The following is a 27,229-nucleotide window of genomic DNA, read 5'->3' as shown; positions in this document are numbered from 1 at the left end:
GGCTCTGAGGAGCCACGGCCATGCGTCACTTCCGGCGGAAGGGGACGCGGGAGATTCGATTGGAGGGCGCTTGTTTTGCTGCTGAGGTCCGCCGGCTTGCGTTTCTGAGCGTTGTCCGGGCAGGTTCCCGGTCCTCTGCTTCAGGTGAGGCGCTGTGGGGAGAGGTTCTCGGGGAGGGAAAGGGCCGGAGACTCCTAACGAAGCCTTTAACGTCATTATGAATGAGACTCAGAGCATTCTTTGTTATTTTTTTCAGGAGTCAGTCTCTTCTATAAAAGGGCGATCATGAGGGTAGAGAGTGGCAGGGTCAGTCATTTTTAATTTTAGTGCCGTTGCAGTCGTTCAAAGAGCGTTTATTGAGCATTTACTGTGCCACCGAGCCGGACACGGATGAGCGTCTGGAACTGGAAATCCAGCTTTTGAGGTACGTAATCAGCTGGCTGCTCTGCCGAAAGTAATTCGTGCTCAAAAGGTACTTTTGCAAACTGCTTTGGCCCAGAGGGAAGAGTGATTAACTGAGCGGTGTGCTCAAACGAGAAACTTGAATGTGTTCTATATTCCTTCCTTTTCTCTCACATCTAGCCAGTCATACCATACTTTTGATGTCATGACTTTGGTTCAGCATCATGAGTGCTACATAACTATGATTGTAGCCTCCCAGCTTGTTCTCAATCTTACTCCCAAGCCAGTCTCCACTTTGCCAGGCTGATAAAGCTCAAATCTGGTGGTGACGCTCCCTATTTAAAACCTTTCAGTAGCTCCCATTGTTCTTCAGATTAACACCCAATCTCCTTGACATGATTTACAGGGCCTTTCTTATCTGGCCTTTGCCTACCTCTCCAGCTTTGTTTTTCATCATTCTAGCCCTAGGCTCCAGCCATACATAATGTCTTTTTGAGTTCCTCAAATGCACCACTCTCCCTCACCTCTAGATGTCTTCTGACCCCGTCTCCAAACTGGCTAATTTTTACTCGTTTTATGATTTTTTTTAACTCAGGTAGCATTTTCTGACCCTGCAAGATTGGATCACAAGGCACCTAGTTAGTTATTCATTCTGCAGTTAATTTTTAAGCGTTTTCTTCCTCTGTACCAAGAGCTGCCAGGTACTGGGATTACAATCGTTAACATGATAGATTCCTGTCCTGTTGGAATTTAAACCTTTTATGGATGGACTTAAGAAGAATAACTTGAGTTAGGTTGGTCTGGAAAGGCCTCTCTGAGAAGTTGACAGTTGAATTGAGGCCTATGAGATGAGAGTGATCCAGCCATGCAACAGAGGAAAGGAAGAACATTCCAGAGTGAATGAGTTGTGCAAAGTCCCTGAGGCAGGAAAGAGCGAGCTTGGCATCCAATGTTGCTGGAATATATTCAGAAAGAACAGTTGTATGAGATGTCTTTGGAGAGACAGGCAGGGACCACATCAATTAGAAAGTTAGGAGGCTAATGCAGCAACATCAGCAGGAGATTATGGTGGTTGTGGTTAAGGTGGTGGCAGAATGTGATGGGGGAGGGGAGGTGGAGGGTGTGAGTGATGGGTTTTAGATATACAGATGGACTCAAGCATTTACTGATGGCTATTATGTGGGACTTGAGAGATACAGGAATGAGGGATGACTCCTGGCTATCTCGCCTGAGTTACTGGTTGGAAAGTAGTGCCGTTTACTGAAATGGAGAAAATTGCGAGTAAAGAGGTTGGAGAGGGAACCAAAAATTCAGATTTTTTACCTATTAAACCTTGCGATGTCTGTGAGTCATCCAAATACATTTGGCTCTCAGGTAAGTAAAGATATGGAAGTTTGGAGCTTGCAAATAAGAGTATATGTGTAACTTTGTGTCACTTCATTGGCAATTATATATTGTCTTAGCCAATAGATTATAAATTCCTTGAACACAAGAGCCTGTGTTTTCTATTTATAACCCTGTCCCCTTCCCTATCCTTAGAATAGTGCTTCACCCATTATAAATGTAGTGGACAAACTGCGTGTTGTACTCAAAAAAGATTTTCCTGGGTAATGTTTTAAAAATATTTTTTACCAATAGTTCTCCAAACAAAAGAGGTTTGTTTTCCGTTCATTTAATTATCTATCTCCTCCCTGCCTCTCTTCGTTTTCTAGAATTTTCATATTAAGGTTAGTAAATCATTTCAATGGTATTCAATGAGCTTATGTATATGGGCCCACTGACAAAACAATCTCTAGTGTGAAAAGGATGCATCAGCTATATTATCATTAAATTTTTGATTCACCTGACAACCCTTTCCAAGCAACTTTCTTTATAATTTGGCTTAACATGTAGATACACCCAAAAGAAAATATAGCCTTAAAATGTATCCCTTCCCTCTGATGGTAATTTTCCATGGCAAATTACTAAAGCATCATTGCTTGTAGTTTAGCTCTCCATATGGCTGGATTAGAAAGAGAGAAAACAAGTATTCCACACTATTCCGTGTTAAATTAAAAATATACTGTAATGTGTCTACCTACACCCCACAGAAGTGTAAGTATCAGAGTCTTCATTCTTGGACATTGACTTGAGCAACCTTTAGGCCTTCAAAACAAAAGCTGAGGCCCTAATTAGTTCCCATCAACCTACGCTAACATACTTTTCTCCCTGTCTCCATCTCAAATCCCTTGTTTCTATTTTTATATGTGAGAGATTGAGAGGACCCAAGGTTTTCTTTATATGTTATTGCTAAGTTCCCCACCTAGTATTTTTACTATTATTTTCTTTATTTTTCTAATTATAAAAGTACTTTTAGAAAATATTTTAAGTATAATACATAATGAAATAAAAATTACCTTTAATCTGCCAACTCTGACAGAAAATACTTTTCAAGAAAAGTTTATATATTTTCCTAACTATCCTCTTCCATAGATCAGTCCCCTTATATTTTCTCATGGTATTATGTTCATTTCCTTTATAGAATTTACCACAATTTCAGTTAAACTTTTTGTATAATTATTGGTTTAATATGTCTCTTGCATTGGACTTACAGTATGGTGACCAGGTAGGGAACTTGTTTATTATGTCCATCATCATGTTTTCCTAACTTTAGTATTTACTCATTCCTGATGCTTCATTCAGTTATCCATCAAACATGGATCCACTGTACTACAAGTTCAAGCAGTAGAGAAACAAAAAAAACTATGTGACAAGTATCATAAAGAAAATACAATGAAAACAGCAAAGAGAATAACTAACAGTAACTGCCTGAAAGGACATCATTGCGTTTTTGTCCACCAGACAATGAATGGGAAGTCTTTTTGCAATTTGCTGGGGTTTACCAGGTGAAACACAAATAGTAAAAATAGTTTAATGACCTCTTTCATTTCAATTCACAAATTTGCCATTGTTGTAATTTTCTAGACATATTTATTTGATCCACTAGAGGGCAATAAACCCTTAAATAAAGACAATTTAACCAACTTTCCTTTAAAAACAGAGCAATTCGTGCTTGCACAATTAATTTCGAAATTAACCCCCAAATATTTCTGCTTATCTGTTTTTCATTCATTGGTAGGTTGTCTGCCCAATTAGACAGTAAACGTTTCAGAACAGGATGTGTCTTACTTTTCAAATTTTCCCACAACACTTTGCAGTGTTTTAGTCGTCTTACATGTTTAGTCCATTTACTAAAGTTTAAATTTGATACAAATTTTGTAAAGAATGTGATTTGATGAATGCTGACATAGTTGTGGTACAATATAAATTTTTATGTTAGAGCCCTAAATAAGATAACCTCTGCTCATATGACCACAATTAAGAAAAAATTTGGAAATGAGGATAAAATATAAATAAAGATCAAGTTTTAAATAAGGTACTATATATGAAACTTCTCTATGTACTCTAATGTATATACACATTGAAACTTATTTTTTTGACTTGGTAAAATTGTGTTTTATATTAATAGTATGTGGCAGAACTGGCTTAAAAAAAGGAAAGCTGACAATCAAGAAGAAAATTAATAGCTGATGTTCAGATTGACAATTTTTTAGTTTGGAACTGGAGATATAAAAAGATGATTCACGATCTTACTCTGGTTCCAGAAAAATACATATTAAATAGATAAGTTTAACATAATATGGTAAGTGATAAATTAGAAAGTGGATCACTTAACTTAACCTGGGAAAGCTTCCTGGAGAAGAACACCCCTGCGAGGATCTTAAAGAAGAATAGGCTTTAGCCAGGAGAGAGAACATTTTAGACAGAGGAAAGAGTGAAAAAAAAGCAAAGAAATGTGAAACATATTGTGGCAGGGGAGTGTTTGGGGGTGAGGAAGGGAAAAAGGAACACAACTCAGATTGCTTTTTTTGTGTTTTCGAGCATAAATTACTAGCACATAAAGAACAAGGGTGAGAGAATTAAGAAAAAAGGCATTTAGGGAGAGTAAAACCAAGTAGAAAATAGAATAGAGCAGACAAAACAAATGGTAAGGCTGTAGAAGTACAGTAGTATAAGGTGTAGAAAAAAAAAAGCCATCCTTTATGTTAATAGAGAAAGGCTTTTTGAAGGGGGTTTTAAATGAAAAGGGAGGAAAGTTCTATTATATAACATATACCTACTCCATTACAAAGGTTCCTTAAATTGCAAGATTCTGCTTATAGTTTTTCATTTATTCATTGAATATTTATTGACAATTTACTATGTGCTAAGTACTGGGGATATAGTAGAGTACAAGATAGACCAGATCTCATGAAACTTTCAGACTAGTGGGGGTAGAAGAAACAAAAATAAGTGAGCAAATGTATATATAGGATATATGCATTTTCATGATTGCTTATATCACAAGCATGATAAGTGCCCTGAAGGAATAAAATGGGTGATGTCATGGTAACTAAGGTCTACTTGAGATAAAGTGGGGCTCTCTGAGGGGTAACATTAAAGATTGAAGGATGAGAATGAGCCTTCTATTTGATGAGCTAAGGGGAGGATGTTCTCGGCAAAAAGAAAGGTAAGCACAGAATCTTGAAAAGAGAAGTTGTTTGGTGTGTTTGAGGAGCAGACAGAAGGTTAGCATGGCTTGCAGTGATTAAGGGGGAATGGTACAAGGTGAGGTCAAGGAGATGGAGCTAGATGGCCGAGGGCCTCATAGGCCATTGTAAGGAATTGAGGCTGCATTCAAAATAGCAGGATTTTAAGCAGGTAAGAGATGACATTGTAAGGAGGGAGCTTCGCCCTATTGCCCTTATTCATTAATAATGACAGTGTTCTGTGACTCTTCTTTCTGCCTTCCACTTGTATCCTATATCCCCTACTCTACTTTGGCCTTAGAGATTGTCATATGGCCTAAGATAAAAACTAAATCTAGGAATACATAACTGCTTTTGGTAGAACCGTAACTAGTCGTGTATGTTTCAGGATCACAAAATAAGAATAACAACAAAGAATTCGGCAGAATTAATTTTTTTCTATGCTCCCTTTAATAATGTAGATCAGTGATTTAGATAAATCTGTTTATCTTTCATCTTTGCAAGTTTCCATCTTAATGCCTTAGGGGACAAGATTTTATTTTCACAGAAATGTTATTTTGATTAATGGACAGGATTAGTAGCACTTTAAAATCTCCCTTCCATTGGCATGACATTTCTAAATTTCTGATTATCCTATGAAGAGCTATACCTAAAAGATTATATTATGATTTTTAAACTGATGACTCCCAATTTGTAGAAATTTGCAGATGCCAGGCTCAGAAACAGTTCCACTCATTTTCAGAAATTGAAAGGTTTTGCCATGTATTTATAAATGAAAAATTATTGATATAACTTTATCTTGACCATGTACAGAGACATTTATTTTATGCTATAAATAAGCTAAATCATTTTTTTAAATTTTGGTAGGTAAACCAACACTTGACATTTTTTAAAAAGTATAAGTAGAACATTGCTATTTTATTGTTTTACTTCTCTGATATGTTTTATACAAGCATCTTAAAGCACTTTGAACTCTCCTTCCCCATATAACATTTTGCTTTTTCCATTTGCAAAATAGGAATTACCTTTTTTTCTCTTCAAGCTGTGTAAAAATGTGCACACTGAGATCTAATAAAGTTATTTTTTCAGCTAAAAAGTACCATTTCCCACCAATTTAGTGTTTCTTTTTTTTTTTAGTTGGGGGACTATATTTTTCCAGGACCAATCAGCTCCATGACAAGTCGTGTTTTCAATCTAGTTGTGGGGGGGTTCAGCTCCGCTCCAAGTCAAGTCGTTTTCAATCTAGTTGTGGAGGGTGCAGCCCACCGGCCCATGTGGGAATCGTACCGGTAACCTTGGTATCATGAGCACCGCGCTCTAACCACTGAGCAAACTGGCCGCCCAATTTAGGTTCTTAAAAAAGTCATTTAAGTTCCTGTTAATGGTAGAAAAAATTTCTATATAGCTTTTCTTATAAAGATATAAAAGAAGCTAAATAACAGCTTTCCTGAATTACTGAGATGGCGTATTTATTCAGAAGCAGAAAGTTTTAACTCCTATGTTTTAAATCTTATTTTCTTTCTATTAATACTTTCAATTAAGCAGGAAAAGAAAATTAGTTTTCCAATCCATTGACACTTATATACAAAAGACATCTATCGGCTTTGCAATGTAGGTTTAAGAGGTTGTCCTAAGTAATGAATTATGCCCCTACAATTAAAGATTCACCATTCACCCCAGTGACTATTTTGTTTTGTAGGCCGCGGTGTGAACACATGAATAAAAGAAGAAAATTTCTTCTTGCCTCAGTTCTTGCTCTCCAGAGTTCAAGTTTTATATATCCTGCATGTCAAAAGTGCTACTCTCGGATAATCCTAGTCTCCAAAAGGTAAAAGTAAAGCCTGTAAGCATGAGAGGAAATATAAATCAGTTGTTAGCCAATGGAGGACTGCTCACTTTCATTTCCTCACTGCTACAGCACAGCAAGTTTATGACAGGAATTCCACACTCCAGCCTTTGCAAAAGAGTTTAGAGACACTAAAGAGCAAAAGACTGCTACCTAAAGTTTTTCTTTGAACCCCAAATCCTTAGCGATAACAACCATAATAGGTGTTTCGTTTTTCATGGGGTTAACTTTTTTCCTTTTTTTAACCTCCAAGATTTAGAGCAATGGTAGTTTTCAAATTACATACTGCAGAGCCTTAGGGCCCCTTGTTTCTAGAGGGAGATTCGGATTAGAGAAAGAATAGTGGATGGTGCTGACAAATAGGATGTGCTCCGGGGCCCCAAGTTTTAGTTTCAACAAGAGCTCCATTCTCATCTTTGTATTAGGGTTCCAAGATTTCATTTGAACAGGTTCCATGATAAAGATGTAGACATAGAAATATAAAAAATACAAGTATAGAAAGTTAGTTTGGTCTTTCATATGGGAAGATTATTGTATTCACATACATAAGTGTATGTATAGCTACATATGTACATGCTTGTATATGTGAATATAATTTTTCATATGAAGGATGAAATTAGATATGTACACACATGTATGTACAGAGGGTGCCAAAAAAATGTATACACATTTTAAGAAAGGAAAAAACTATTAAAATTGTAATATTCAATATATACCAGTAACAAAAGATGAATACAAGTCATGTGTATACATTTTTTGGTACCCCTGGCGTTTGTGTGTGTGTGTGTGTGTGTGTGTGTGTGTGTGTGTACTAGCCCAAAAATTATGAGTAAGGGAGGGGATTTTATTTATCCAGATAAGCTATCTACCCAGCCCAAACAGATGTAAATTGCTCTTCTAGGTACTTAATGGGACCCATAGTCCCTTTAGTCTACAAGTCTGTCTCTGGCACTAAGAACTTTCTTTTCCTGTCTTAAGATGTGACTCATAGCTCAGAGACTATCTACCTATCCTCTCCCCTGCTCACCCCTCACACCCACCCAAAGAGGTTGTCATTTACTTAAACAAGTCAAATTGAATTTCCACACATAAATCATAGTTTTCTCCTTTGAGAGAAGTTTTATGTAAAGCCTTAAAGATACATTTTTAAAAATATTTTTCATTACATTATATACATTCAGTTTAATCTGGGACTATAAATTTGGAAGGGACATTATGTAATCCTCTAGTCTATGTATTTTTAACCTGGGGTCTGTGGATAGACTATAGTGCATATGAATGCTCCAGTTCTTAAAATACATAAATTACTGTGTTATCTGGTTATGTATGCATTTTTCAGGGAGAGGGAGTGAGTGTATTCCTTTCATCAGATTTTCAGAGTTTCAAGACCAAGGAAACACTAAGGATCACTAATCTCATCAATTCTACTTCTGAGATATCTATAAGTACACTAATCTAGAAAAATACATGAATGAAACTTACTGTTTTAACGTATCAAACAAAAAAGGTAGCAAATTGCAGGTATTATTTCAAGCAGATCCATTCAGAGGCTTTTTGGGATCAAAACAATTTTCATAATAATTCCAAGGCATTTTCTTCCCTTCACTCGAATTCTCTGAATGCATAGCAGAGTTTTTTAAGAGACTACATACCCTGTTTCTCCGAAAATAAGACCTAGCCAGACAATCAGCTCTAATGTGTCTTTTGGAGCAAAAATTAATATAAGACCTGGTATTATAGTATATAAGACCCACTCTTATATTATGGTAAAATAATACCTGGTCTTATATTAATTTTTGCTCCAAAAGACACATTAGAACTGATTGTCCAGCTAGGTCTTATTTTCGGGGAAACATGGTATGCGATATAACAACACATTGAACAGAAAAGGAGATATGAGAATCCAGCTATTTTTATTAAACCAGATATTAAAGAGATTTGCAAAATGTGAAACAATGCCATTCTCTTCTCACTAATTTTATTTTGGAACACATGGTTATTTTTCATAAAGTTAATGTTCTTTTTGTTAACTTTGCAATGGGTCCATTATTTTTAATGAATTAATACTTTTTAGATTTCTCAATTTTAATTTCTCACTTTCATTTCTCTTTCAATTTAAAATATAGACCCATATTACACACATATACAAAAGCTCTTTGGAATTCTCAATAAGTTTTGAGAATATAAAGGGTCCTGAGATCAAAAGTTTGAAAACTGCTATTCCATAACAAATGACATTTTGGAAATTGCGGTGCTTCTAGATGTTAAATAGGGACTGTGATTTGTGTGTTTTTTCTACCCTTGTTTCCCAAAGTGTGGTCTGAGGAACAGCTACCTCTGCATCACCTGTTTGCTTACTAGAAATGCAGAATCTGGGCCGGCCCGGTGGCTCAGGTGGTTGTAGCGCGGTACTCCTCACGCCAAGGTCGCTGGTTGGATTGCCACATGGGCCAGTGAGCTGCGCCCTCTACAGCTAAGATTGTGAACAACAGCTCTCGCTGGCCCTCTACAGCTAAGATTGTGAACAGCTCTCCCTGGAGCTGAGCTGCCCCGGGCTGCTGGCTGCTGTGTGCTGCCACCAGCGGCTGGGGGCCAGCCAGAGTGGCGCAGCCAGTGAGAGACGTTGTGAGCAGCCAACCAGCAACCAACTGCCTCAGCCATGAGGAGCGCAAGGCTCATAATACCAGCATGGGCCAGGGAGCTGTGTCCTACACAACTAGACTGAGTAACAGCAGCTTGAATGGGGGTGTGAGGGGGGGGTGAAGAAGGGGAGGGGGGGAAAGATATGCAGAATCTTAGGCCTTGACCCAGACTTAATGAATCAGAATCTTCATTTAACAAGATGCCCAATGACTTGTATGCATATTAAAATTCAAGCTGTGATCTATGTTTCTCCATACTAATATTTGTTTCTTTCAACCCTGTCTTATTCCCAAAGGATTAGAGGAAACTATATACATAAATATCTTCATTATATATATTATATAAAAGTATATGTAATTTAGTGTGTATTATGCATTAATATTAGATTTACCTTTTGTTAGGCTATTATTGACACTATTTACAAGGTAGTTCATTATTAACTATATTGTTCTTATAGTTTTATAAGACATAATACAGGAAAACAACTAGTAGCTAGGAATCCAAAGCCTTCGATTTGGGTCATAACATTCACTAACTTTGTCACTTTGAACAAAAGTTCACTCCAATTGCCCCAGATGTAAATGGGAATAAATGGCCTTGTTTACCTACCAGAATGAAAGAATATATGTTGCAAATAATAAACTGCAAAATACTGGTGCATGTTAATTACTCTAAGATTTGCTAAGAATTTTACATTCGGCCTGAATGCATTATGAATATATAACTTTTAAAGAATATGTATTTAATAATTTAACATGTATTTTAAATCATTGATTTCACTAAAGCTTGGTACTAATGAGATTTTATCCCCTAGGAAGTCAGTTATTATTACCTTCACTTTATTTTATTGCCAAACTACAGCACAAACTAGCAGATTTGGGTAAGATTATATGAATGGATTGACACAGATCCATCCTCAGTGTAGCAAAAAATAATAATAATAATTAGCACAGATCTAATTCTGAATCAGTAACTGCTTTTTTGAAGGATTAACCTTTGTTCAAAATAATCACCTTAGAATCTATGGAGTTTAGGCTCCCCCTAGTGGCTATCTGTCAGCAATCAAATTTATAAAACTAACATTATTTTCTATTTGCATTTTGCCACTCTTTAAAGCTAGGTTATTAGTAACAGAAAAAAAAAGTCCTAAGATTAACCATTATCATAAGATGTTTTAAGTGATCAGTTTGCTAAATTAAGAATGTGAGATGGATATCAGAGTTATAGGATACTATTGCAAATAACTAGAAAGGAGGGAAATGGTAGAAGTGACGATTAATCATAGTATTTAATATAATGAGAGAGACTCAGACTAACACTATTAATTTGGCAATATCTGCAATAGATTCTTGGTTTATCTTTTCATTTACTTAGTCTCCTTTTATCCTTCTTCAACCCTGGATTTTACAGATGAGGAAATAAGGTTTAAGGGATTTGGTAATTGCTCCAAGACCAGATAGTTAGTAAATGACAGTAAAGTTATACTTGTTACATAGTTTTTGACAAGAAAGCCATTGACCATAATTATACATTACCTTAAAAACAAGTTAAATAAGATGTCTTGTTCCTAATTTTTTGTAATGTGATAAATTCTCAGCATATTCCAGTGAATTAAAGAAAGTTATTCTTATAATGGTGAGAATGTAACTGGGTACTCTGCGTATAAATATTTATTAAATGTTTCAAGATTATTCATTATTCTTTTAATAGAAGATAGACATTAATTTTCAGGTCTTCTGTTGATATGGTGCTCATTTCATTATATTTGGTCTGCACCCCCCCACCAACCCCAGACTATATATAATATGCTTCAATTTGTTAATGGTGATTTAGCTACCCAATAAGAACACAAGAATATCTCTCCCTCTTCACCTCCCCCCCCCCCAGTTTTCCTTCACTTTCCTGTCAATTTGGTGCTACTTAATTTAAATCAGTGAAGGCATCTGTTATGAATAGAGATATTCAAAGAGGTTGATCTGAAATGTTTAAGAAGAATGTAAGTTGTATAGGAACACTTGAACACAAAATATTTTTAATTTTTACTTTTTAGATTTGTTTTTCATCGTAAGAAAAAAAATTAGTTAGTGAACATTTCTGTTCCCCACCCCTGACTTTTCCAGGTCTAATTGTCCAAAATGTGGCTCTACTGGTAAAGTTGAAAATGCCAGTTACAGATATAAACTTTCCATAAAAGTTGCAGAATCAAACAAATTATTTGGCATTACTATATTTGGAAGCTGCTTAGATGCATTCTTTGGACTTACAGCCACCGATTTGCACAGGTAAGAATATTTAAAGCATTCTTTTTCCTGGCTCCTCCTTTAGGATATTAATAGAATTTGAAGTTATGTGTTTTTAAGGTAATACGCATTTAGTAAAAAAAATGATCACTCAACCTCAGATCATCATTTCCTTTAAAAGATAATCAGAAAAACAAAGATGTTTATTTCCTGAATACATATTGTGATGATGTTAAACCAGGCTCCTTTTATTCAGGACAGCTATGCTGTAATTAAAATACTAAATTATAAAACTCGAATCCAAGTTAGAGAAATACAGAATTACAAAGTAAAATTGTTTCAAAGGGAAGGATTATCCAAATTGAGGTTTAGCACTCAAGTGACTAAGGTCCCTTGAGGCAGAAGAAGCCATCTGTGGGAATATTTGCATATCAGAAGTGGAAATTTTGTCATTTTTCTCACTTGCATTGCAACTTGACCTGCATAGTTGGACCTGTGACGTTGTCCTTAGAATGCAAGGATATATACAGAGGGTGCCAAAAAAAAATGTATAGACATTTTAAGAAAGGAAAAAACTATTAAAATTGTAATGCTCAATATATACCAATAACAAAAGATGAATAGTCATGTGAATACATTTTTTTTGGTACCCACAGTGTAAGCAATTGAAGCTCTTTTCTCTCCCCCAGTCTTCTACTCTTCTCCCCTAATCACTTGACAGAAGAAATCTCTGTCAATCTCCTCAAAGTTGAGAGCAAACTCATTTGAAGAAAGGGACAGCAGAGGGACAGCCATGATTGCGAGGGAAGAGGAAAGGCTTTCCCTCAGCTTTGAGAAGAAGGTGCTAGAGATCCCACCACTACTCCCACTGCTACTGTTACAATAATTGCTGGGTCTGATTACTAGGCAGGCTTCTACCTTATTCACTTAGGAGCTATTGTTTTTGTCTTTTAGGATGTGGGGAACAAAATGCCTAGCTCTTAAAGTCACTTTTTTTAAGAAGATGTAACTCAAAAAGGTTAATGCTGCATATTCAAACTAATGGTTTATAGCTTCTGAGTTTATGCAAGTTAAAATTTCAAAGCTTATCTCTTCATATTTTCTATTTTCTTTTCAATCAAGGTACATTCAGGATCGTAATGAAATTCCAGAAACACCAGGCAGTGACGCAACTCAGAACCTACTAACTAAAGCAGTTGAAACTTGCTTTGTTGGACAGAGCTTCATTTTTGGAGTGACGGTAATTGAGCCTAGCTTTCTTTTTTGTATTCTGTTAATATTTCCATTGTAATGAAATGATTTGAATCCTCTAGTTTTTGGGAGTCATAAATATGAGAGCCTGTAGAAGCACTTTTCCACTGTACGAAAATAGGCTTTAGCTGATCTGTTAAATACGGTGTGACAACTTCCTCTTTCAAAAGTTAGAAGAGCCTAGTTCAAATGCTTTCAGAGCTTTAAATGTTATAAATTCAGAAATGTTAGATATTTGTTTTGCTATTTGGTGTTTATTTTACTCTCCAAACTTTGTTCAGCTTCCATAGTAAAACTTTCTTCAAATCCTTGCCTTTTGAATTCTATCAGCTGTAAAAGGAGAAGGAGGAAACTACCACTGAAGGCAAAGTATCTGCATGTGATAACTAAGAGTAGGTTAGGAAGGATGGTCCTAAATAACTAAAAGTGACTGCAGAAGAAGCTTACTGATTACGTACTGATTCTGAAAGAGTAATCGTTTTCTGTCTCATCCATGCAAAGGGAACAAATGGAAATTTTGTCCACATTGAAATCAGGGTTTTAAAAACATGAATAGAGCACTCACGACTGTACAGTGGGAAAAACCCAAAGGGAAGGAGAAGCCAGGAGCTATGGAGCTTTCCTTTGTTAAAATCTTAGATGGTTCTTTTTCTTTGTGTGCCTTTTTTTTTTTGAACAGATGAGACCATTCCATTAAACACTCAAAGTTTATGGAAGCTAATGAGAAATATAATAGCAGCTACCATTTATTGAGCAGCTGCTATTGGCTAAGCACCACAGTTTTCCAGGTGTTATTGCAAATACCATAATACTGCATTTTTATCTTTATTTTATAAATGAGAAAACCAAGACTTACTTAATCTTAACTTGTCCAAAGTCACAACACTAATAAATGTTAGAACCAATATTTGAAGACAAGTCTCTTTACTCCAAGACTTACTTCTCATACTCCTCGGCCTATAACACTATAGAGGAATTGAAATAATGGGGGTGGGGTTATAGTTGTATCTGTTTTAATCTTTTAAATCTCTGTTTCACATTCGAGTGAAAGAAAGAAAATTGTATTCTCATTTAAATTCATTTTCTTCTTTCACAGAATTTTGAAAACCAAGCTGGGCACGGTTCAAATTCCAATAACTTCTTACAGAAGTGCCCTGGCCTCAAGAGAGAAGTTAAAGCGCTAGTAGCTTGCCAGATTGTTCTACCAGACCCGGGTGTTGCAGGCCGCACAGTCATTGAGTATTTCCATCAGCTCTTGCAGCTTTCTGATTTCAGGAAACTTCACGATGGCTCCCAGACACCTAATAGCCACTTACCTGCTTTAGAACACTCAAGTAGTGATCTCAGCAGCATATGTTGCCCTGACAACAGTTCTTGTTTTTTTGAGTCCCACAGCAGAGATAATTTTGTTAGATTCTGGCAGCCATCACTTGAACTCACTTCCATTGTTTCAAAACTAACAGATGATGATAATTTTTCAGCTTCAGAACAAAGCCAGGCCACTGATACTCTTCACCAGAACAGAAAGAGCATCTCCTTTGCAGAGGCCACTGGTTCCAGTAGCTACCATGAAGTCATTCAGCGTCCGTGGAGCCTCATTTCATATATGGATGCAAAGAGCACAGCACCAAAGTTGGATCAAGAGCTTGGCTTACAAGCTAATCAGCCAAATGTAGTTCACCATGAAATTGGAGTTACTGGCTCTAATTTATTCCCTTTGAAAATGCAAGAGGTGCTTGAGCCAAGTAATACAAAATCCTTCCACAGTGCAGTAGACAATAAAAATAGGTATTCCCAGTATGAGCAAACACATCACCAGCATCACGATGTCAGTACTCCCCCGAGCCTTGAGGAGAGACCTATATATTGTCCACCTTCATCACTCAGACTTGAAGAGGTAGCTGGTGATTCCCGGGATTGTGACCCCGAGATGTGGGATGATCTGCCATTCTCTGAAAGCTTGAACAAGTTTCTGGCTGCTATTGAAAGTGAGATTGCTATAACCCAGACAGAGGCCAGCAGTAGGAAATGTCATCTGGATAATGACATCGATAAATTACATGCAGACCACAGTGGCATATCTGTGATTCCTTCGAGAACTACTGGAGCCTTGCATACACCACCGATAGCTTTAAGATCAGCACAAGAAACAGCTAAAGCAAACTCTGGCAAAGATGACTGCCTTTCCACCTGTGAAGCAAATCCAACTCCTGGTGTTCAGAAGAAGTCCCAACCAGGTAACACAACAGAGGCGATCTCTATAAGTAGTCATGAAAGAGATATTTCTGACTGTTTCCTGCCAAACGCGTATCTATCAGCTCTCTTTCCATCTTCAAAAGGCTCAGGAACAAGAGCTACTCTTAGGAAGTCTACCAGAATTCCACCACATAGGGCTGAAGTTTTACGTAAGCACAATAAACCAGAGAGTGACCATTCTTGTCTCGATAGCAAATATTTTGATGGATGTGGAGTAAAATCACTTTCAGAAATGAGTAGTAAGTTGACAACTCTGTGTTCTTGGAGGTATAATGATGTTTCTGACCTTTGCAACTTAGAAAATAAGCAATATAGTAGGTGGCCAAAGAACCAAGATGACAGTCTTACAATTTGCAGGAAACTTACATATCCCTTAGAAGCTCTTTGCAGTAGTCCAAATAGAAGTACAGATGCATTAAAAGAAATGCCTTATGGACATACCAATAACAATAATTTAACACAGAACTGTTTTCCTGGTCATGAAGGGAGCTACAATGCTTCTGCTGATCTCTTTGATGATAGTGGTAAAGAAATGGATGTTGCAACAGAAATTACCAAAAAATCACAGGATATTTTGTTACAATGGGGAAAGTCTTTGGCAAAAAATCATACAAAATCTGATTTTTCACCGAGATCACTTTCTGAAAGCTCCAGACAATCTTCACAAAAATTATCCTTGCAAAACATGTCTGCCACTATGTACCCAAAGACATACTCTTCACCTCATTTTCAGTCAGATTTAGAAAATGATTTTGAAGATAGCCAAGATTTTGTTCCATGTTCACAGTCAACTCCAGTTGCAGGATTCCACCAAACAAGAATTCATGGGATGAAAGGAGCTTTCAAGAAACTACCTGCCTTCTATTTAGATCTTGATGTTAACTATAAAGAAACAAAGATTTCATCTGAAAATGAGGCACAGCAAGCCACCTCCAGCTGTCCAAAAAGTAAAAAAACATCCAGCCAGAAATCCGGAAGCCCTATTATATCTGATATTGCACAACCAGAGGTTTTCAACAACTGTCCTGTTGCTGAGAGCCTTGAATCTGACATTGATGAATGGGTCCCTCCTACCACAAAAAAAGTATTTCTTTCAGATATGTTCAGATTGCAAACCGTGGGTCTAAGGAAATGCCCTGCTGCCTGTACTCCTGATCAAAAAGAGTTACCAAGAAAGAAACCGAAATATGTCCAACAAAGAACTGATAAACATTTAGTTCAGGAGTTAAATTTAAATAATATGCTTTCAGCAAATTCAAAACAGGAAACTCCTAACTATAGTAGTACAAGTTCAGGCTGGATTTCCAACAAGTCTGTTTTGGGACTTGATTCTTGTTCAGAAGTCAAATGTTGCCTTCCATTTTCAGAAAATTGGCCACCTTCAGTGCCTGAAACTAAAAGCGCTTGGTCTCCTGAATTGTTTTCATAAAAAGTCACCGGAACCCAATTGCTGAACTTTTACAGTTAAGTCTGTGCGGAAACTTTTTCCTCCACTGGCATGGAACACATTTTGAACACTTGAAGAGACACAAATAGAAAAGATGTGCAATTTGTGCCTTTTTAAATGTTTGTAAAGCCATTATTTTTCTCAGTGTTTTATCCAGAATACTCTGATGCAGATCATTTGACACTTTATTCTATATTGTTGATTGTACTTTAGTAATATTGTTAATTTTCCTTGTTGAAAATGTTTAAGAACACGTACATTCAGAAATAAAGCTTTTGCAAACCAAAACTTAAAGTCTTTTTTAATTGTTCAGCTTAGCTCAGAAGATGCCTGCTGTGTATTAGGCCAACTACTGTGCTAAGTTTGTGATACCAAGCTATGGGAACACTAATGTGAAACGATTCTAGTCTACTCGGAAGATAGACAGGTAAGCGCCAATTTCACTCCAATGCAGCAAATGCAATGAAAGAGGTTTCAAATGGGTATTACAAACATTTACGTTGCTACGGAATCGTGATAGAGAAGCATTTAACCCAGGAGCATCTGGGGATAAGAAGAGAGGTCAATACAAATTTACTGTTTAGAGTTAAATGTGAAACTCGCTTTTATTTAATAAGGATTCATTATATGCTTACTACATGCCAGGTACTGTATTAGGCGCTGGGAACTTGAAAGCTGAGCCCCTTCCCTCAAGAAACTCGTGATCTGGTAAACAATTTGTATCTGGTAAGTTCTCTGATAGGAGATAAGCTTGAAGTGCTAATAGGAAAAAAAATGAGCAGTTTCTGGACACGCAGGTGCTTAGCGGTGCCTCAGCCCCACCCTGTGAAATCTTATGTATCCCTTTGCCATTCCCCACAGCAAGTATTCCACATCTCCATGCCACCAACCTACTATTCTTGGCTCCTCCATGGAGAAGATTGAGATCAGCTGGTATTCCCTCAGCTTCCCACACCCGTACCTACCCACTTACCTGTATCTACTCACCCATAGCTTTTTTCTTCTAATCTCAGAAAATGATGCACACCTATTTAGTGCTAATCTGTCGTGCAGGGTCTCTGATCCCACTCCTCTCACAAGAACGCAGGACAGGGTGAGGCCAAAAAGGAACACCAACGGAGCCAGAGATAAGGGAGTCATACCACTATATTCTTGCTGGCGGCTGGGTTGGAGACACAGGAAGCAGGAGCCACACGATCTGTAACCTGCCGTCCGCTTCTCTGCTAACCAACCAACCCCGTAGCGTAGCCACGGCAGTTATATTAGTGGCTAATGACTAACTGGTAACAGCTGATGGCCATCAGCTGTTAACACCCAAGCCAGCACCTTTCCACATGAGGCCAAGAGCCTGGAAACTGCCCTCTGGGACTCTGTCACTACACTATACTCCCCAAGGTCTCGCCTCACAATCTACGTGACAAGCGTCTTCTGCGAGGGGCCCTATGCCATATTAGCCTATAGGCACCTATGGGCGGAAAGAAACAGTAGTCATAGAAACCAGCAATGGTAAATCCCTTCCGTCTGGGAGGATACATGCTAGCTTTTGGTTCTGGTAAAGGAGGGTCGCTGCCACTGGCACCTTTCCTGGTTTGTGGTCTCCCCAGCTAGAGCCATCAGTATACCAGGCATCTCCAGGTACTGGAGGCTGTCCTCTATAGGACGAGGGCTCCAAGTCCTCCCCCCAGGCAGAGTGCTTGGCTCAGCCTGGGCTACAAGCTCCACAGGCCCCAGGACCTGTTGTATCTCTGTGCTCAAAGGGCTTGAACTAAGGGTGCTATGTTGCTCCAAGTAGGCACCCCACTTGGCGAGGGTGGTGGTCTGTGCCACCCCCGTTTTGGGTCCCTGGGTCCCCAGATGGACCCACCCCTGGATGGGATAGGTTGTTCGAACCAACACCCGTGCCATTCCTGTGATGGCTTATGTGGCCACTAGGGCTGCGTACACAGCAGCCAGCTGTTTATTAGAAAGTAGCGAACTTCTGCTCCTTTCCACAATTGGGACCAAAATCCCACTGGTGACCGGAGGTGGTCCTGCCGTTGCCAGAGGCCCCAACTGTACCCCTCTTGGGTTACGTGAACATCAAGGTCAAACGGGCAACCAGGGTCTACTACTTGTAGAGCCTGTGCCTACTGCACTGCCTATTTTGTGGCAAAAAAGTCTTGCTCTATAGCCTCTGTCCAATCCCATGAGGCCCCTGTTATATCATGTTATACAAGGGCCTTGCCATTTGTGCTAATGATGTACAAACACACGCCAATACTACAGCAGACCGAAGTACGTCTGCAGTTGGGAGACCTTGGTCGGCCAGGGAAAGGTTTCTATCTTGTCAATAACCACCTCAGGTATAACCTTTGTCTTACCCAACCACACAACACCCAGAAACTTGACAGATAAGCCAGGGCCTTGGACCTTTTTCTCGTTCACCACCCAGCCATGTGACTTAAGGTGGCAGAGAAGAGAGGGAGCTGCTTGCTCTAAATCTGAAAGAGAATCAGATGTTAGTAGAGTATCGTCAACATAGTGAAACAAGGCGACAGAGGACGGGTGATCCCACTGTGTCAAGTCCTGGGCTACGAGCCCGTGGCAGATAGTGGGGCTCTGCAAGTATCCTTGCGGAAGGACTTGAAAAGTCCACTGCCGCCCGTCCCAAGTAAAAGCAAACTGCTCTGTGACACTGCCTCAATATGTGCCTTCTCCAATTCCAATATTATATGACCAATCACTGTAACCACGTGCCAGGGCTGTGGCAACACTTGGGGAGGGTGGTGAGTATTCCCACGTTTCACCACTTTCACCACCCGGATCCGGAGACGGAACTCTCCTACCAACATCTGTAAGCTGAGGCCATGTAGCACGTCCACCCCTAGAATACATTCTGGAACGGGGGAGACATAAACCTTGTAGGTGCGAGGGGGAAGCCTTCCTACACCCAGTGGTAAGGAAATGGCTTTCACAGTCACAGTCTTTCCCCCGTAGCCATCAATGCAGATTGCTTGTCCAGGGAACAGTTCTGGGTTCCCATAAATGAGACTGCAGTCTGCGCCAGTGTCAACTAGAGCCAAAACCCTCTGCACATTAGAAGGGGATCAATGTATGTACAGTTCCATGTGGGGCCTCCGGTCCCTGCGCACCCCCTCTGACTGGGTACCTTGGCCCCACCCCTAATCAAGCTGAAAGGAGTCGGCCTCAAGCGGCAGCATGAAGTCCTGGAGGGACACAGGTCGCACTTTTCTGGACTTCTCCTTTAGGCTTTGCCGGAATTACTGTTCCAGATGCAGCTGTTTCCAAAGTTCCAACAAGAGTGCATTGGGTTGTTGGTCTATTTTTTCCTGATCAACCCCTGCTCCCACGACATCACACCACATCTGTGTGCATGTTACTCACTGAGGCCCGCGACCTAGCCTCCTTACTTCTGACTTGGGCTTCCAGGCCTTAACTTCCCTTGCCACTGTCTTTCAACATCCCCCAGGGTGGCCATGGCAGTGGTAATTTCATGGATCCGCCACCCCACATAGAGTGTAAGAATGGCAACCAAGGATCCAAAAGCACTCGCAGGTGTAGTATCCAAAACCAGATCTCTCATGCTGGTTGTAAAACGCTCACCATCCAGCCCCCGCATATTAGGGTTGAACATAGCATGTCTCATACACATTTCATGGATGATTTGAGTAAATTCAGTACACAGTTGCCATTTATTCACAGTGTCTGGCAGCTCGCTAGCTTCTCCCCATACTGTGCATAGTGCTCCATTAGAATGTGGTTTCCCTGGTCTTGGGCCAACCTATGGCAATTCTGTAACCTTTATCGCAGGGACGAATGCACTGTCACGGAGTCTAACTTTTCCATTTCGCCTGGGGAGCAGAGAAAGCTGTCTGCCTCCTCATCCCATAAATGCAGTAGCCAAGTCCAGATCTACTCTCCATGGCGCTGTCTGCACCGCCTCCCCAGCTCTTGCAACTCAGTGAGAGTGTAAGGGGTGTAGGTTGTGAACTCAAGTCACAATTGGGTTGCTGTCAGCAATGCCCCCGGGGCCAAAATGTTGCTCGTGTTTTATCTTTTGCTTCACGATGGGCCGATGGGCCGGGCATGGGGTGGGGAGCTACACTGTCTCTACTTGCGACGTCCACCTCTGCCTCAGAGTCTCCACTGTGGAGCTCCTCCTTTAACAGAAGGACCCAAGCTTCCAGCACCTCCCACCAGGACTGCTGGTCCTGCACCTGGACTATTTCATTCAGCGCGTCTTCTGTGCTACAACACAATGCGGCGAGGAACATCCAGCCCACACAGCCCGCTGTACACTTCGCCTCCCTCCTCCGGCAACCGCTCAGCTAGAACCTGCAGGGCCCTCTCCATGCTGGCCGGAGAACCATCCATGTCCTCCCACCCCTTCTCGGGGGTCCAACTCCTGAGAACAGTGGAAACTGGGTACCACACATTGTGTGGGGGCCACACATCCTCCTGCCCAGAGTCAGACACTATTCCTACCTGGTCGGAATCCTGCTTGCAGTGCCAGGTGTCTGAGTGGGTGGTGGCCTCAGTATAAGATGTCCACATCTCTAGGAGCCCACAGCAGCAGACCACCAAAAGGAAGATGATGCTTGCTTTGGCCAATAGGTTGGCGTGCAATCCGGGGCTTGAGAGGACCACCAATTGACTGAGGGATCATGTTTCTCCCAGGCAAATTGCATTTCCTGCTCCGGGCACCACTCCTCATGGGCTTCCTGAGACTGAGTGTTTTCACACGCACAATCTTCTCCACCATCCCTCGGACAGTTCTGGCCGGCACCATACCCTGCTCGCGAAACTGAGCTTTCATACATATAAACTGGTACATTATCCCTTTGAAAATTCTGGTCGGCACCATACCCTGCTAGCTGTGCCATGTGTCATGCGGGGTCTCTGATCTCGCTCCTCTCACAAGAACGCAGGACATGGTGAGGCCAAAAAGGAACACAAACTGAGCCATAGATAGGGGAGTCATACCACTATATTCTCGCTGTCTTCTGGGTTGGAGACACAGGGAGCAGGAGCCACATGAGCCGCAACCTGCCCTCTGCTTCTCTGCCAACCAACCAACCCCCTAGCATAGCCACAGCAGTTATATTAGTGGCTAATGGCTAACTGGTTACAGCTGATGGCCAACTAGCCAGCACCTTTCCACGTGAGACCGAGAGCCTGGAAGCTGCTCTCAGGGACTCTGTCACCACATAATCTTTCTAGTATTTGGCTGTTAATCAATTACACCCATCTTAACCACCTCACTCTGTAGGCTCTTTCCTTCTCCCAACTTTGTATTTTGGAAATTTACAAACAGAAGAGTCGGAAGAATAGAATAGTATAATGATATAGCATCTATACATACCGCTTAGATTCAATTGTTTTTAACATTTTGTCTTTTACATATGTGTGTATTTGCTTTCAATTTTTATACATATATGTATATATAAAGCCATATATATATATTTTTTGTTGAGTTATTTGAATGTAAGCTACAGATAAGACATTTCATGCCTAAATACTTCAACATAAATTTCTTTGAAGACGTCTACATAACTACAATATCATCACACCAAAGGAAAATAACAGTAATTCTCCAATATCATCTAATATTCACCTCATATTCAAAATTTTCTCCTTGTCCCTAAATTGTCTTATAATTATTGATGTTTAATCAGGATTTCATTAAGGTTTATCCGTGGTGTTTGGTTATGTCTCTTGTCTCTTTTTCTAAAACTTCTCCTCTTATTCTCTACCCCGTTGACTTTATGAAAAAATTAGACCATTGTTTTTACTTTTTAAGAGTAAAGAGTCAGTATTTTAGTTTCCTACTTGTCATGCGGGGTCTCAGCTCTCACTCCCCTCATAAGAAGACAGGATATGATGAGGCCAAAAAGGAACACCAATGGAGCCATAGATAGGGGAGTCATATTCTCTGGCAGCTGGGTTGGAGACGCAGGAAACAGGAGTCGCAATCTGCCGTCCACTTCTCTGCCAACCAACCCCTTAGTGTAGCCATGGCAGTTGTATTAGTGGCTAATGGCTAACTGGTAACAGCTGATGGCCATCTAATAACCAAGCCAGCACCTTTCCACGTGAAGCCGAGATCCTGGAAACCACTCTCTGGGACTCTGTCCCCACACTACCACTAGTGTTGAATGAGTTTCTTTTTCCTTCTCTCTATCATTATGTACTCAAGAATTTTCTTAACTGTTTGACTGTCAATTACAATTACTCGTTCTAATACTCTGTGTACTACTTGCTACCTCCCTGCTAGCTACTCTTGTTCATAGCTGGGCTCCTTTAAAAAAAATAGTCACTGTTAACTTGAATACCATTGACCATTCAACCTCTAGCAATCTGTTCTCTCTCCCCCACTCTTAGTGGCCATCGTGTCAGTGATTTTCTAACCCTCAAATCCAACAGATTTGTCATTCTCCATATTATTTCCTCTCTTTGCACTTCCTCTATGTTCAAGATACCATTCTCATGGTTTCTTAGTTTCTTCTTTGCTTTGATCAGGGCTGCCTACAGAGCAAATAATTTTTGATGGGCCCTTGTCTATGTAAACAATTTGATTTAAAAATGTATTATGAAATTCATGGGCCCATGTAAAGTAAAGTGGTTTGTCCATGAAGATCAGTGATGATTTCTACCTAAATTACACTGTGGTTATAAAACTTAATTCTATATTATTTCAATTTTTTGATCTTTGTTGACTTGTTTAATGCCCAATCTATACTTAGTTTTTGTAAATATTCCAGGTGTGCTCAAAAAGAACACATATTCCGCAGTTAATGGGCACAGAATTTTATGTGTGTATTAGGTATGTTCATCATGTTGCTCAAATTATCTGTATTGATTTTCCCCTGTTCTGTCAATGACTAAAAGAGGGATTTGAAAATCTCCCTCTATGATTATGAATGTGTATGTTTCTCCTTTTAGTTCTGTCATTTTTTTTAAATTAAAATGTATTGTGGTGACAATGGTTAGTAAAGTTACATAGGTTTCAAGTGTACAATTCTCTGATACATCATCTATATATCACATTGTGTGTTCACCACCCAGAATCAGTTCTCCTTCCATCACCATATATTTGATTCCTTTTACCCTCGTCTACCACCCCGCTCGCCTCTTACTCTCTGGTAACATTTTTTATCTTATTTTGAGGCTATGTTATTAGGTACAAATTCAATCTTGTATCTTCCTAACAAACTGAAAGGTCCATCATGAAAGTCCTGTTTCATCACTATTAATGCTTTTTGTCTTAAAATCTTTTTGTTATTGCTATGCTACTTTAGCTTTGTTTTGGTTAGTATTTGCAAGAAGTTTTGTTCTTCATTTCTTTTTCAATGTTTATGTCTTAGATGTGCTTCTTGTAAGCCTCACATGGTTGGGTTTTGTTTTGTTGTCCAATTGGACAACCTTTGTGCTCTAACTGGAACATTTGTTCTATTAACAATTAATGTGATAATTAAAATATATTTGGGTTTATCATTTCATACTTCCTATTTCTCCTCCCTATTCAATGTTGTCTTCTTGATTATTTTCTATTATTCCTGTTTTTCTTTCTCCTGGGTTTGGAAGTTGAATGCTGTTTCTTTTTGTTGTTACCCTAGGAATTACAACACACAAGCTTAGTTTATCAAAGTGCCTATGATCCCTGACATGATATTTCAACCTATGATTTTTTTGGACTATGATGGGGTGAAAGCAATACACACCCAGTAGAAACTATACTTCAAATTTTGAATTTGATCTTTTCCCGGACTGGTGATAGGCGGTAAGATACTCTCTCGTGATGCTGGGCGGCAGCAGTGAACTACAGCTCCCAGTCAGCCTCACAATCACAAGGGTACACAGTGTACTGTGTTGCCAGCATTTCCTGGATACTTTATTTAATAAATTACATGAGATATTTAATACTCTATTATAAAATAGGCTTTGTTAGATGATTTTACCCAATTGTAGGCTAATGTAAGTGTTCTGAGCATGTTTAAAGTAGGCTAGGTTAAGCTATGATGTTCAATAGATAGGTGTAGTAAATGCATTTTCAACTTACGATGGGTTTATTGGGATGTAATCCCATCCTAAATTGAGGAGCATCTGTAATTACAAAATCAACCAACCAAAAGCATTATGAAAATAGATATTATCCAAGATCACTAAAACAGAGACCCAAAAATTGGCAGTGGCTGGAGAAGCGTTTTTCCAGTCTTTGAAGATCAAAACTTAAGGTACATGTGCTTGGTAAAATAGCTGTAATTCAGCCAGATTACTTGTCTTGAGGCTTGCAGTTTGGCTGGTACCAGATGATGGGCCTGATTGAAAGCATTTGAACAAATATTAATTTGAGCAAGCTGAACGGATGTGATTAAGTTAACTGGAGTCATTAAATTGACAATGTGTTATAACTTCTTGATCTTGAGGTATTGCTTCCTTATATAACAAAAGGGAAGTAGATATGGGTCCTCTGGTATTAAATCTGTAACTCTTGAGTAGCCAATCAGCCCTATTAACTAGATACCATCTGCTGTTGACTGAATGTTTGTGTTGACCCCAAATTGATATGTTGAAACTTAATCCCCAATATGATAGTATTTGGAAGTAGGGCCTTTTGGAGGTGATTAGGTCATGAGGGCAAAGCCCTCATACATGGGATTAATGCCCTTATAAAAGAGGTCACAGAGAACTCCCTCACCCCTTCTAAGCATCAATAAACTTTGTACAATATTAGGCCACATAGAGTTGTTAGTTCTTATGGTTTCATCTCTAAGATCCAAGTCAAAAAGACCAGCCTATTTCTTCAAGCTTATTTTTACCTAGATATGAAAATATAACTATCCTATGGGAAGCCTGAATAAATTCCACGTATGAAAATGTAGACAGGATGTCTTCTGTGACTAACATGTAGATTCCTGCAAGTAATGGAAATGAGGTACTTCAGTTCTTGAAATATTCAGAGGCGAGCACCTGGCCGAAAGCACGGGCACATGATTGTGGTTTAAATATAGCTCTGGTTTTCATTTTTCAGCTGCAGAGGTATTTGGGGGTATATAGATAGCACATATCAGGTATAGTCTGTGGTTAGCAGATGTGGAATAATTGAGTCAACTAATGGTAATGATCCTGAAAGCTTTTCAAAACACCAATTTCCAATTTGCCAAGGACTTATGCATCCTGAAGCATTATATTTCCCAAATGAGAAGCACAGTGATCTAAACCTTTAGCTATTTTGGGGAATAAACCACATTTATACTTTATTTCCAATGATCTGTAGTGATTTGTACATGAAGAAGCATTTAAAAACTCTATTTCAAGTTTGCAATTTCTCCCATTTTAACTAATGAAAAAAACCACTGTGCAAGATTAAATAACTTGTCCGAATTTCCTTAGTGGCAAAACACTAAACAAAATAAAGTGAAAACATGTAAGAGTCAAAGTACCTCCTCCAATAGTGGTATTTTCCTCCCAGTCTTTGCTGCTTAGGACTTACTGTGTCAGAATCACATGAAATCGCCAGTATCTGATAGATTTTGACCTACAAAAACAACAGTTTCTTGTGGTTCAAATTAATATTAATAATTGAACACTTCAAACCACAGCATGTGTAAATTCAGAAATCTCTGCAAACACATCCTTTTGTTGAGTGTTATTAAAATAGCAAAAGTCTCATACCAACTACAGAGAAGCTGTCATTGGATAGTAACATAAAATTATAGTATAGTAAGTGATTTTGCAAAGCCCATGACTTTTATACATGCTGAACGATAACATCACTTAAGGTTATGCTTAGTTAACTAAAAAACACCATGCCAGGGAGCCCAAAGTCATAGGTTTAATTCCTCTGTCATCCTGTTTACTCACTGTGCCCCATGACCCACTGTACTCACTCTTAATCCAAGACATTCTTCTCTTAAATGCCTGTCCCAAGACAGAGGAAAGGATTGGGGTGGGGATGAATTTCAAAAACAGGTGAAAATCCATGACTCCTTCAGTGGAGGTAGGGGACATCTAAAAGCAGATTCCTACACCTGGCATACAGTACATGCTAAATAAATGGTGAATAAATTCATGAATGCCTTACTAGTGATGAGTAAGTAATCTCATTCTTATTTATGAAAGATAATATCGCTAAAGAATATAGAACCATATCATGTGTTTTAGCTAGAAGGGACCTAAAAGATATCTAGTGTCACATCATTCCTCAGTGTAAGAACTGGGACTAGAATTTATGACTCCTGGTTCCCAGTGTAATATTCCTTCCAACATATCATCAGAAAAAGCATCTTTCTCACCATTAGAAATATTTAGCACATAATTTTCACATCCCGACTACTCTTATTTAGTGTTGTGATTGGAGGAGGCCTTAAAGATTATTCAATCTAGTCCCTTATTTTACAGAGGACAAATCCATGGTGCAGATTAAGTGACTTGTCCAGGTTAAACACTTAGAGAATCAACAGTCAGGTCTCCAGATGTCCAAATCCAGAGCACATTACACGTCATGCTGAAAGACATTAGTATACTTAAAGCTTATTAGCTTTTTACATACTTTGATAGCACATGACCTACCAAA

General features: G+C 39.1%; 1 protein-coding gene across 2 annotated transcripts; it reads left to right on the top strand.

The window, feature by feature from the left end:
* Positions 1 to 13: 13 nt before the first annotated feature.
* Positions 14 to 16,935, top strand: DDIAS (DNA damage induced apoptosis suppressor). 2 transcript variants are annotated; one of them, XM_074335690.1, is made up of 6 exons: positions 14 to 144; positions 257 to 424; positions 6,670 to 6,798; positions 11,580 to 11,741; positions 12,822 to 12,939; positions 14,047 to 16,935. In XM_074335690.1, exons 3-6 carry the CDS (start codon positions 6,686 to 6,688, stop codon positions 16,633 to 16,635), a joined length of 2,982 nt encoding a protein of 993 aa, XP_074191791.1. In that variant the 5' UTR covers positions 14 to 144; positions 257 to 424; positions 6,670 to 6,685; the 3' UTR covers positions 16,636 to 16,935. The 2 variants fall into 2 exon arrangements, with proteins under 2 accessions (XP_074191791.1, XP_019608101.2); XM_019752542.2 differs by lacking the exon at positions 257 to 424 and having other exon boundaries at positions 73 to 144.
* The last annotated feature ends 10,294 nt before the right edge of the window (positions 16,936 to 27,229 follow it).

Source organism: Rhinolophus sinicus, linkage group LG06, assembly GCF_036562045.2.
Source record: "Rhinolophus sinicus isolate RSC01 linkage group LG06, ASM3656204v1, whole genome shotgun sequence".
NCBI lineage: Eukaryota > Metazoa > Chordata > Mammalia > Chiroptera > Rhinolophidae > Rhinolophus > Rhinolophus sinicus.
This window is presented reverse-complemented; position numbering and strand designations above follow the sequence as displayed.

Coding starts and splice junctions, on each gene's coding strand:
- DDIAS (XM_074335690.1), top strand. CDS start 6,686: ATGAATAAAAGAAGAAAATTTCTTCTTGCCTCAGTTCTTGCTCTCCAG. Junction 6,799..11,579: donor ATAATCCTAGTCTCCAAAAG/GTAAAAGTAAAG, acceptor TGACTTTTCCAG/GTCTAATTGTCCAAAATGTG. Junction 11,742..12,821: donor ACAGCCACCGATTTGCACAG/GTAAGAATATTT, acceptor TTTTCAATCAAG/GTACATTCAGGATCGTAATG.